The sequence below is a fragment of the Hirsutella rhossiliensis genome, assembly GCF_020360975.1.
Source record: "Hirsutella rhossiliensis strain HR02 chromosome Unknown scaffold00003, whole genome shotgun sequence".
Lineage (NCBI taxonomy): Eukaryota > Fungi > Ascomycota > Sordariomycetes > Hypocreales > Ophiocordycipitaceae > Hirsutella > Hirsutella rhossiliensis.
This window is the reverse complement of record NW_025408669.1, coordinates 3,189,197-3,198,919: the sequence shown is the minus strand read 5'-3', so window position 1 is coordinate 3,198,919 and position 9,723 is coordinate 3,189,197. Positions and strand designations below refer to the sequence as shown.

The window sequence follows — 9,723 nt, the reverse complement described above, 5'->3', positions numbered from 1 at the left end:
ACTTGAGTCGACACTTCCAATGTAATTTCGACGAAGCAGACGAAGCTGAGGAAATATGAAGCTTTCCATCTGTTCATCAATAGCAGCGACCGCGGCTGGCCGAGAGTCTGCATCTATTTCTTCGAGGAGCACTCCGGTCGTGATCCGTTTCGTCTCGAGGTGGACAACCCCATCCATCATGTAAAGTCGGCATGTCGGCACCGGTATGGTGGTGTTTGCGCGAAGGAATTGAAGTGATGCGGCTTCGTTTAGCAACCGCTCCTTAGCCCAGAACGGTCGAAGAACGTTGCCATTTGGGCGACGAACTAGCTCTTCATCATAGAGCTCTCTCTTGATAACTTTGTCGTCGTAAATCGTAACACAGCGCTCCCAAGTCTTCCATGTTTTCGACTGGATGGTGTCTGCATATCCGGTTTCCATCGTATCCCCTACGCGTTAACGGAGCTTGCGGTGCTGTGAAGCGGCTGGGATTCGAAATTGGAGTTGGCTAGTATGAGGAGAAGAAGCATGGTGTCGGGAATCTGGTGGGCTGTGTAGGCAAAGTATGAGTTATGAGACAATATTCTTGACTGCTTATGTGCATAGACTCACCCACTTATTGAATTACCAGAATAAAGTACTTCACTACTCCCCCTTATTGAAATTTATTTATTTATTGTATTACGCCCGGAGGGTTCCCCCTATAGAGCCACTACGCTAAGCTATAAACCTTCTGTACATGGTCCCATCTCACCTAAAGCCCCACACTTCTTTTCATCTGTTTCCAGCCTCGATCGCTGTGACATGACAGGCCTGCCTGAAGGTCAGTTTCTCCAAGTGTTCAGCGTCCTACCTTCAGCGGCTGAAGCGCGATCTGTCAACTTGAAGGCTATTCGATGTTTGTGTCTTCGATCTGTGGTCAGTCCGTCATCGGCTGCTGGTCCATGTTGAGGCGTTTGGTTGCCAACGCGAACTGTACTGTCGCTCGTACAGCCTTCATATCCGGCCGCCACTTGTCATTGTCTGATGCTGCTTTGCCTCCCAGGAAGAACGATAGGTCCCCAATCTTGTCGCGTGCGTACCGAAGCATGATCTCTCGCTGTGATGTCCATCTATTGCATCGGAAAAGGAAATGTTCCACTGTCTCTGCTGTCTGTCCGCACATGCACTCATCCGAATCCACAGCTCCTATCTTGTAAAGGTAATGGCTCAGTCGAGATTTCCCGGTGCGAAGTTGTGCCAGTACGCTTGCTTCTTTCTTTCTCAATTCGTCGTATAGATTTCGAGTGTGCCCTCCGGGTAGCGCCTTGTCAATCTTTCTCGACCAGTTTCCGACTCGTTCTGGGATTTGGTTGATCTGTCTCTGTCCGTTGAGCAACAGTCGTAGCGTCGTTGACCTTGCTTTGAATGCCGCTGGTTCGGCAGCGCATTCGTCCCTGGTTGCTCTCTTCGCGGCTGCTTTAGCCAGCGGGCTCATCGTGAAGTCTTCGTGGGCGGGTACCCATTGAAGGGCAACGCTGCATCCTCTTCTCCGCAAAGTCTCGACGCATTCGTATATCTCGCGGATCGTACGTTGTCCCGACTGCTGTCGTGGCCGCGCAATGACTTGCAGGACGGACAGGTTGCTTGTCACGATTGTCATGCCTCCACGACGCAGACCAGCCGGTAAGCACTGCAATGTCATCGCAATCGCTGCGAGTCCTGCCGTGTAGGCGTTCTGCTCGTCGCTGGGTCCAACTGTAGCGGAGTAGCTGGCCAGTGCTTCGCCCGGGCTGTTGTGAGACGCGTCTCGAACGACGCCTCCCATTCCGACCAGGCCCTTTCGCTGTGAGCTGGACGTCGCGATGATGATGCCATCCAGTTCGTCAGGCTTCACCAACTCCACTTGGTCACGCTCTTGCGCTACGTGCAGTCGGTCGATCCACGGCGCCAGTGCGAACTCGTGGATGACTTCCAGGCGCTTGGTATCTAGTCCTCCCATCGCCGAGGCGAGCTTCTGCATTGGCGAGGCATACCTCCTGTTCAACTTGAGCCTCAACGATGTCAGAGGATGCGTCTTCGGGAGCGTCCGCATCCTTATCCAGAATCTCGTTGCAGCTTGAGCGTGCCGTTCTCGAAATGGTTGCAGTCCGGCCTCGGCCTCGGCCACTGCCGTTGCGACTGTGCGGAACCCTCCTGTAACTGCCTGGGCTCCACCCGCTGGGCCCTGTCAATCCACGACGCTTCTTTCGCCCCGCATGCGTGCGACCACACGTTGGAGGCGTAGTCCATGGTTGGCGCCACTGTCGCGACGAAGAGTTGCCTCGCCGTTCGTGGTAAAGCCATCTTCAGTCGTTTCAAACACATGGCCGCGGCCAGCCCCTTGGCGGCCGCTCTGGCGATATGTTCCTTGAAACGAAGCGCTTTGTCCATGACCACTCCTAGGAGCTTGACACTCTTTTCCGGCTTGATCTCCTTCCCTTTGACGGTCAGGGGCTCGTCGGTATCCCTCTCTGCAATGCGTGTGAAGTGGATGACACTCGTCTTGTCCGCTTCGAACGTGGCGCCGCTTCGCTTCTCCCAGCTGATCGCATCGTCAACGATGGACTGCATGCCTTCTCGGTTAGACTCGGCCGTTGGTCCAGTCACCCAAGCAGAGTAGTCGTCCACAAACGCGATGGAGCCACCCTTGTCACTGATCCGCCTTTGCACCAGGTCTGCGTTGAAGAAGAGGAACGCCACAGGCGACAATGGAGATCCTTGTGGTAGGCCAGCCTGCGGTAAGGTTTGCGATTCAGCCGCATGTCCGTTCACAACCACAGAGGCTGTCCGTTCCGAGCAGAATGCGTCTACCCACTTCACCAGTCGGCTTGGGATGCCTCGAGCTTCCATCCTTTCTAGCAATCGCTCTTTGCACACTCCGTTATACGCGCCTTTGACGTCAAAGCTGATGAGACTGAGCACTCTGCCCATTCTCCAGGCTTTGTAGATGCGCTCCTGCAGAAGCACGAGTGCTTGATCTGCTGATCTGCGCTTCCGTGCACCAAAGTGGTTCGCAGGCAAAAGCCCTTGAGCCTCGACTACGTAGCTGATGCGTTCCGCCACGACTGCTTCCAGAATTTTGCCAAGCGTTGACAGGAGAGAGATCGGTCGCCATGCCTTGGCCAGGGCGTAATCTCCCTTGTCAGGCTTCTTTAGCGGGATGATCCTGGCTGTCCGCCAATGATGAGGCACCACGCCCTCCCGGAGCGATGAGTCGAACAGCGTCCACACCCGGTGCTTGACCACGTGCCAGAGCTTCTTCCATACGATCGCAGGAAGGCCGTCCTCACCAGGCGCTTTCCAAGATTTGGCCGCCATCACTTTTTCCTCAATCTCTTGCAAGGTGAGGTCCGGCATGGCTATCGCTTCTCTTTGCGGACGCTCACCTTCCGGCTCAATCCTTGCTGGCAGAGGTGGGAAGAAGGTGCATAGGAGCTCCTCGGCTTGCTCGCCCTTGCCTTCGGTGATCGAGCCATCGGTTCTCCTCAACGGGGGAACCCTGTCGTCGACCATCTCCATACCAGACTTCAGGTACTTGAGTGCCTTCCAGATGTTGCTCTCGTCGGTGACGAAGTCGTCCCAGTGAGTCTTCTTTTGGCTCCGCACGTTGTCGTGGTACTCCTTAGACAGATCCGGCCGTGATTGACCGACTCGTCGCTGTGCCCTCGCTTGATTGCGCCAGTACGTGTATGTCCGCCGCAGTCGTGTAAGGTCCTTCGTCCACCATCGCTTCGCGTAAGGCGGCGGTTGTGCCCGGGGTGTCAGATCATGCAGCACCTTGGTGACCACCCGCATGAGCTGATCCGCCTGCGTCTGCACCCCCACAGTCCACGGAAGAGGTCGAAGCTCGTCCTCGACCCTGGCTGCGATGGCGACCCACGGCGCGTTCCTGAGCAGCAGGCGCTGCGGAAATGTTCGCTCCGGTACTTGAATGTCAAAGGTCGTCTGGATCGCTCTGTGGTCTGATCCATGCTCTGTCGGGTGAATCACGCAGGATATCACCTCGTCTGCCAGTTCTGCCGATGCCAGCACCAGGTCGATGGTGCTCTCCTTGTCCGGCCCTTGCCACGTTTTCGTCCCTCTCGGGAGAAGGCTGCAGAGACTAAAGTCGTCCATCAGGTCAACGATGGGCTGACCTTCCCCTTGTCTTCTCGCTGACACCTCATCTCCGCCCCAGAGGAGATCGTGTCGATTGAAGTCCCCCGCTAGAACCACATCTGTGCGGTTTCCTGTTCCATTGCGGAAGCGATCGATCACGTCGCGCAACACCTCCATCGCGCTCGCCAGCGCCTCGTCGTTCTTCCCTTCCACATACACTGACACCACCATCACCTCCCTCCCCTCGAGTCGAACTATCGCTACTGTAAGATCAGCCGACGGCACGGATACTTGCTGTCGGAATCATCTTTGTCCAGTTACGATGTCCCATAGGACTCGTCACCACCTTTCCGTCAATATTGCGCGCATACGGCTCAGAGATGGCCAGTACGGCAAAATCCTTCAGGTCTGCGTCATTCATCAGACTCTGCTGCACCACATCACGCTTGCGCACATTTAGTTGTAGGATGCGGAGGGACTCAAGCATCACTGCTCGGGTTCCTCATCCTGCACTTCCAGCTAAACGACTCATGCGGTCCGCCGCACGGGACGCATTTTGGCTCAATCGCTGTGCACTCTCGGTGGTGATGCCCAGCGTTTGCGCACTTGCCGCATGTCCGCTGCTTCTTGCATGAATATGCTTTGTGACCGATATCCTGGCAATTGAAGCATTGGATCGGTCCCGTTCTTGGCTCGAACATATAAGTGGTGGCCGACTCTCCCGCTAGGTCAAAGTAGTCACCGTCCAGAAGCCTTTCTGCATCGCTTTTCTTGGTGACGTATACTACCATGGATCCGTAGGCTTTACCAGACTCTCGTTTGCTCAGCCAGGAAATCTTGCCAATGGTCACTCTGTTTTCGGCACTCAAGGCTTCTATCGCTCCAGGCAGGATATTGCCCTCCGCGTCGAGGATTGCTGTCCGGTTGGCGTTGTCGACCCGGACCGGATACAGCTGGTCTCTCATGACTCGCGCTCCCTCCACGGCTGTCTTCTGCGCCGCCTCTTTGACCAGCTGAAGCTCGGCTTCGTCTCTGCAGACGATCTTGACTCGGTCGGCGTTCCGGGATTCTCTCACAACTGCGGCGCACCTCCAGGTCTCATGTCCGTTCTTCGCTCTCATCTCAACCTCGATGGCCTGTCGTATCTGCCCGATTTGCGCTTTGTTCCTGTTCGACTCACTTACACGAGACGTGTCAATGGTACAATGGACAGAATCGTTGGCTGTCTGCTGTTTGGTTGGACCAGGTATGCTGCGTGTACTGGAGGGCGGGCTGTTTGGCAGGGCGCGCGCGACGTCCGCAAACGTTGCTCGAGGGCCGCTTGGCAAAGCCACCTCGCCCGATACATCCAGCTTTTGCATCAGCTGATTTAGCTGCTCTTTCACTCCGACCAATTCTCTCTTAAGATCCCGGTGCTCCTGTTTCATTTCCTTGTCGTGCTCTTCGCTCTTACGTCGAAACTCTTCCTTGGATTCCTGGGCCTGGGCTTCCAAGCCTCGGATCAGATCTTCCTGTCCCTGAATGATAGTGCTTTGCTTGTAAACCGTGGCGCTCAACTTCCTGATCGTGTCGCTTTGCTCGGATACTCGATGTTTCAGCTCCACCATCTCACTTCCCATCTTCGCCAGCATCTCTGGAACCCTCTGCATCATCGATTTGGCGGTCTCCACATTGCTGCGTGACTTCACCTCGTCGCCTCTTTCGCTATCGTTGCCCACCGATATGACTCGCGTCGTTCGGGTCGAGACACGCTTGGGAGCTCTCGCGGTCGCATTTTCCAGCGATCGTAACTGTCGGCTAGTATAGGCACCGCTGTTAGTAGGTCACCTGAAGGATCAAGGGAGGGCCACCTGAAGGATCATTATGAGGCCATGTATCGGGGACCCATAAAAACCTCACGTATGGGGCCAGTTTGGTGCCTATGTAAGTCACCTGAGGGTCCCCCTGACTACGGCATAAATAGGACCCTGTGGCCGATTCTTTCTAGCTAGATTATGCATTTTTATCCTTTCTTGTGCTGCCCCTACCTCATGAGTACCAGAATAACAGTCCATCGACAGTAACGTATCCTGCACTCGTGCGCTGGGCGTCATCCCTCGCGTCGGACGCGTCAATGGCGACGGGCTAGTTGGATCCAGCCCCGCCCCCACGTCGGCCGGAGGCGCCACTTCAGGCTCTGCCATGATGGCAATCAAGAGCCACACCTACCCCAGAGTAAAGAAATATGAAGAACTATAGTAGAACGTAACCCTTCCCTGCATTTTTACTTTCTTGGCACGCAAGTGTTAAGGAAGTAGCCTATCCATACAGCTTTTCGCTTAACAGTGCTCTTGAAAATTCCGCAACAGCGCCGCGCGAAAGCGCCGGCAGCGGCCATGGCACCAGCCTCAGGTTCGCGCGCCGCTCCCTGTGCTGTCGACATACCCGTTGGCGGGGCCTCTGGCAGCCAACTAAGGGGCCCCTTCCCCTTAGTTGGGCCCAAAATTCCCGGACAGCCCCAAAACTCCCGGACGCGCGCCTACAGCCCCGCTATCGTAGTTGCTTCGTAATTACTGCGCATTCCCACCAAAACACAAGAACGCGTGATGCGCAGCACGTGTTTCAATGTCTCAATACGTCGGGCTTGAGCCGACGGCCACGTCAAGGGCTGTGGAGCTAGTTATAGACTCTCGCGATGCCATCGCACAAGGGCGGCGCCGTCAGACGCGCCGGGCGCTCCCCAACACAGTCACAATACGGCAGGCGGCTCAGATCTTCGGCGTACCGAGCTCTACGGTACACGACGGCGTCAAGCGGCATCCACGATGGCTTCAGGGTCGCGTTCGAAGCCGTGGCCGGCCAAGGCTGCTCTCAGACGACGAAGATGATGCCATCGCCGCCTATGTGACATGGCTACAACGCTCTGGCTTCCCAGCGAGCAAGATACAGGTCGAATCGGCCGCTCTAACGCTCCTTCAGCGTCGTAACCCCAATGCGAAGCCACCAGGCAAAAACTGGTATCATCGTTGGCTTCAAGACCACCCAGAGCTTCGAACCACATATTTAAAGGCCGTAGAGAAGTCCAGGAAGGTATTTGAGGCCAACGATGTGTCATACGTCGAGAAGTTCTTCTCGAGGCTCAAGGAGATCATCAGCTCGTACGGAATCGGCCCCTCAGAGGTCTGGAACGAAGACGAGTGCGGCATCCGTATTGGAAGTCTACGAGAACGCATTCACGTCGTTATAGTGCGTACAACGCGTCATCAACGCCCTCAAGTCTCTGACCCAGGGAATCGCGAGTCTTGCACGCTTATTGCCGCTGCCAACGCGGTTGGAGACACGATTCCGGCTTGGCTGGTGTTCAAGACCTTCCCTTGCGAGTCTTGGGCCGAGATCAACGCCCCCGACGATATACGATTCGCACGATCCGACACAGGCTTCAGCAACAGCGAGATAACGTTTGATTGGATACACCAGTTTAATGTATGCTCTTGGAAGCGGTCTGCCCGTGCCCAACGCACCGGAAAGACCCTTGAGGAGTGGTTCGGTGTAGATGAGTGGTGTAGAGAGCCCGAATATCCCTTCCTCGAGGCGGAGCCACGCCTTATCCCGGAAAACGAGCGAATTCATCGTCTTCTCGTCATTGACGGCTTCACTGGGCATACAGGCCTCGATTTCATACAATATTGCATCAAATTTGACATCATCGTCGCGGTGTTCCCTCCGCATTCAACGCATATCCTTCAGCCGCTCGATGTAGGCGTTTTCCAGCCTCTTAAGCACGCACAGCAGAAAATCCTACATAAGTTCATCGAGTCAGGGGAGCTGAACTTCACGAGGCACGATTTCCTCAAGTCTTTCTGGGAAGGGTTCAAAGAGGGCTTCGCAGCGTGTTATATCATAGGGGGCTTCGAAAAAACGGGCATCTACCCTCCCACAGAGCAGCCGGCAATGAAGAAGCTCGTGGCCGAGCAGCTGAAGGTATCACAGGCCGTTAACCCAGCGTTCGCATCGCTCCTCCCTAAGGAAACACGCTTCCAACAAGCTGCCGACACTGTACAAGACCTTCGAACGCGTTATCACGAGATTCTAAGCTCTCCAACGCGTGGCAGGCTTTCCAACGTCTCCCAGGCCGTCACAGAGGCATCTCTTCTTAGCTCAACACTGGCCAAGTGCTATAAAGACCGCCTACAACGCATCGAGAAGATAAGCAGCCGTCCGAGGCGCGGCAGGGCCGTCAAGGCTGCCAAGGGCACTTTCTACACTAGCGTCAGCCTAGAAGATATCCGTAAATCTCGTGAACGCACGCTTCGGCTCGAAGAAGAGAAAAATCAACGCCAACAGCTCCTCTCGATGCGTGGCATTATACGGCGCGAGAGAGAGCAGCTCCTTGACGAATACCGTAAAAACAAGGTGCAGCTCGTGAACGGAAAGATGAAGAGACTGACTATAAAACAATGGCTTGACTTTGTCGGGAAGAGCGAGGGATTCCTTGCCCTAGAGAGCAGCGAAGAGGTTTACAACAGACTCCTCAGACCACGAGACCAGTTCGCGATCGATACAACACGCACGCAGCGCACAGCTGCCGAGAAAGAAGCCGTTGATAGAGCTTGCGCCTCAGAGCGGCCTCTGCAGTCAGTTCAATGGCCTCACCTCCAAAGAGAGCAGTCTATTAGATCATCATATCGCCAGACAAGAAGCCTCAGCCCGAGCCCCACGAAACGAGAGAGCCGAACGAGCCCGCGTCCGACGAGAACACACAAGAAGCCTCACTCGATTCTACACTATACACTGCCGTCTTTGACAAGGTTGACAGTGTATTGGGGTCATCGCCACCGCCGGGGCCCACTCCGCCATCGTCGCCGCCGGTCACCCCAACACCACTCATTCCGGGTTGGAAGAGGCTTCAAGGGATCGTACAATACTTCCGAGCTTCTCAGGCACCGAATTCATATCAAGAAGGTATATAAACTGAGAAGAGCCGAATACGGGGCTACACACTTCAACAGTAATAGGTGCGCGCCTCAACGCCGCGCAACGCCGCAAAACGCGTGTTTTCTGCATCGTCAATAGCCTCAAATAATAAGGGCAACTGGCTCTACAATTTGCATGTCCAGAAAATTTATCTAGACACTCATAGGATGCTGTGGCGGCTGTTTGCCCGGATTTGCCCGGATTTGCCCGGATTTGCCCACCAGGCGCGCGTCCGGGAGTTTTGGGGCTGTCCGGGAATTTTGGGCCCAACTAAGGGGAAGGGGCCCCTTAGTTGGCTGCCAGAGGCCCCGCCAACGGGTACAATCGCCACCTGATCTAGCAGCCCGTGCATCTCAGCACCTACTGTCCTCTCCGGCGGAGGCTCGCCCAAATGTCTCAACCCTGGCGGCTCAGCAGCTCCCTCGACCGACGTCTCCCAGCGACACGCCCAACGCTGCCGTCGCGGAAGGAACGCAGCCGGAAATAATCCCGAATGGCCCTGGTTCGACCGGGTCCACGGAAAATGCACCTGTCTCCATCATCGAAGCGGCTACAAAGATCGCTCGCGACCAAACGGCAGCCCATGATGCCAAGCTGGCAGTCTTTCGGGCCTTTAGCGAATCATTCGAACAGACAGCCAAACAATTCACGTCCGGCTCCCACAATAGCATC

General features: G+C 55.5%; 1 protein-coding gene across 1 annotated transcript; it reads right to left on the bottom strand.

Annotated features, from left to right (window-relative positions):
• Window positions 1-1,452: 1,452 nt before the first annotated feature.
• HRG_03392 (endonuclease-reverse transcriptase domain-containing protein) lies at window positions 1,453-5,747 on the bottom strand (the record flags this gene model as incomplete). The annotated part of the gene is made up of 8 exons (XM_044861863.1): window positions 1,453-1,496; window positions 1,552-1,939; window positions 1,995-2,154; window positions 2,228-2,662; window positions 2,816-2,955; window positions 3,232-4,352; window positions 4,420-4,506; window positions 4,907-5,747. The coding sequence occupies 8 exons, from the start codon at window positions 5,745-5,747 to the stop codon at window positions 1,453-1,455; spliced, it is 3,216 nt and encodes a 1,071-aa protein (XP_044722889.1).
• Between the last annotated feature and the right edge of the window lie 3,976 nt (window positions 5,748-9,723).